The sequence below is a fragment of the Lepus europaeus genome, chromosome 7, assembly GCF_033115175.1.
Source record: "Lepus europaeus isolate LE1 chromosome 7, mLepTim1.pri, whole genome shotgun sequence".
NCBI classification, from domain to species: Eukaryota; Metazoa; Chordata; class Mammalia; order Lagomorpha; family Leporidae; genus Lepus; species Lepus europaeus.
In genome coordinates, this window is record NC_084833.1 from 13,119,168 (window position 1) to 13,121,231 (window position 2,064).

General features: G+C 40.9%; 1 protein-coding gene across 1 annotated transcript; it reads left to right on the forward strand.

The window, feature by feature from the left end:
- The first annotated feature begins 367 nt into the window (after nt 1-367).
- On the forward strand, nt 368-1,333 carry LOC133763607 (olfactory receptor 5B21). The gene has a single exon (XM_062197407.1). It carries the CDS (start codon nt 371-373, stop codon nt 1,331-1,333), a length of 963 nt encoding a protein of 320 aa, XP_062053391.1. The 5' UTR covers nt 368-370.
- The last annotated feature ends 731 nt before the right edge of the window (nt 1,334-2,064 follow it).

Below are 2,064 nucleotides of genomic sequence, written 5' to 3' on the forward strand. Positions count from 1 at the left end.
GAATAAGAGAGGGAACGGGAGATGGGAGGGTTGCGGGTAAGAGGGAAGTTATGGGGGGGGGGAAGCCATTGTAATCCATAAGCTGTACTTTGGAAATTTATATTTATTAAATAAAAATTAAAAAAATTAAGCTCCCTGAGCACTAAATTTCTCATCTGTAAAATAGGCACAACAGCTCATATCTTTTAAGATTGAATTTTATTATACAGATGAAAGGTCTCATGTGTGTCTTACATATCATGCTTTATATATATATACACACACACACACATATTAGTTTTCTATTTTTATTATCCCACCTTCCCCTCTTTCATTTGAGTTTTATTAACTCATTTTCTTTAATCATCAGGCTAACCTACAGTTGACCTCAATGGAGAATAGCACAGAAGTGACAGAGTTCATCCTCTTGGGATTAACAGATGACCCCAATCTTCAGGTTCCTCTCCTCCTGATATTTTTGTTCATCTACCTCATCACTCTGGTTGGGAATGGGGGGATGATGATGATCATCCACTCAGACTCCCGTCTCCACACTCCAATGTACTTCTTCCTCAGTCACCTCTCTTTTGTGGATCTGGGTTATTCCTCAGCTGTAGCTCCCAAGATGGTGGCTGCATTGCAATCAGGGAACAAGGTCATCTCCTACAACGGTTGTGCGGCTCAGTTCTTCTTCTTTGTGGGTTTTGCCACTGTAGAGTGCTACCTCTTGGCCTCTATGGCCTACGACCGCCATGCAGCAGTATGTAAGCCTCTTCACTACACCACCACCATGACAGCAAGTGTGTGTGCCCTCCTGACTATTGGCTCCTATGTCTGTGGCTTCCTCAATGCCTCTATCCATGCAGCAGACACCTTCAGACTTTCCTTTTGTGGTTCTAATGAGATTAATCATTTTTTCTGTGACATTCCACCTCTCTTGACTCTCTCATGCTCCAACACACGCATCAGTAAGTTGGTTGTCTTCTCTGTGGTGGGCTTCAATGTCTTTTTCACACTCTTGGTCATCCTTACCTCTTACTTCTTCATATACATCGCCATCCAAAAAATGCGTTCTGCTGAAGGGCGGAAGAAAGCATTCTCCACTTGCGCTTCCCACCTCACTGCGGTTTCCATCTTTTATGGCACGATCATCTTCATGTACTTGCAGCCCAGCTCTGGCCAGTCTATGGACACAGACAAAATAGCATCTGTGTTTTACACTGTGGTGATTCCCATGCTAAACCCTTTGATTTACAGTCTCAGGAACAAAGAAGTGAAAAATGCTCTCTGGAAATTACTGAACAAACTTTGCCCCCAGTCTTTAAGGGTGTGGAGGAAGTCGGCAGGCAGCTGAGGCATAAACCTTCTCTCAGATCTAAATGCTGTCATGACTTTGAGGTTTTGCAAATTTCAGTTCTTCCCCAACAACGGTGGTTATTTCTGCCACTAGGAGAAGTTGTAGAAAGCAACACTGGGAAATATCTTAGGAAGATGATCTTATGCTTAGCGAACAGCATAGCACATTTAAACTCTTTGTGCATTCATTTCTCGATGTAGTTTAAAGTAGAAGACCACAGCACACAACTGAATGTGTTGAATTTCTGCCTTTTTATTTTCAATTGTAAGAAATTTCCATTTGCTATTGAATTTGGTGAAAGGATCACGTCCTTATTTATAAGATTTATCAACTGAAATGCACAGTATTATGTTTTTCATTTCTTTGGTTCATGAGTTTGAAAGCTAAAATTTCTAACAAAGAATGTTTCAACACTTTTAATAATGTTTCAGAAAAGGTTGTAATTTAAAGGACAGGGGACTTGACCAAGAGTTGGATGATCTGAGATCAAATCTTTTCAATGTCCTATCCTCCCATCCCTACCCATGTTCCTACTCTCATTCACTTGGCAGGCACCTTTGTATTCTCCACTCCTCATACGAATATGTAGGGATATGTTTAGTAAAAAATAACAAGCTTTCTCGTACACAGAAGTGTATGAGATGAAGCGCTTAAACCTGACCTTGAATTAACATACCTTTCTTTAGAGAGTCTGCATTCTGCTCTGGGCTTCTGGCTTCTGTCTAATT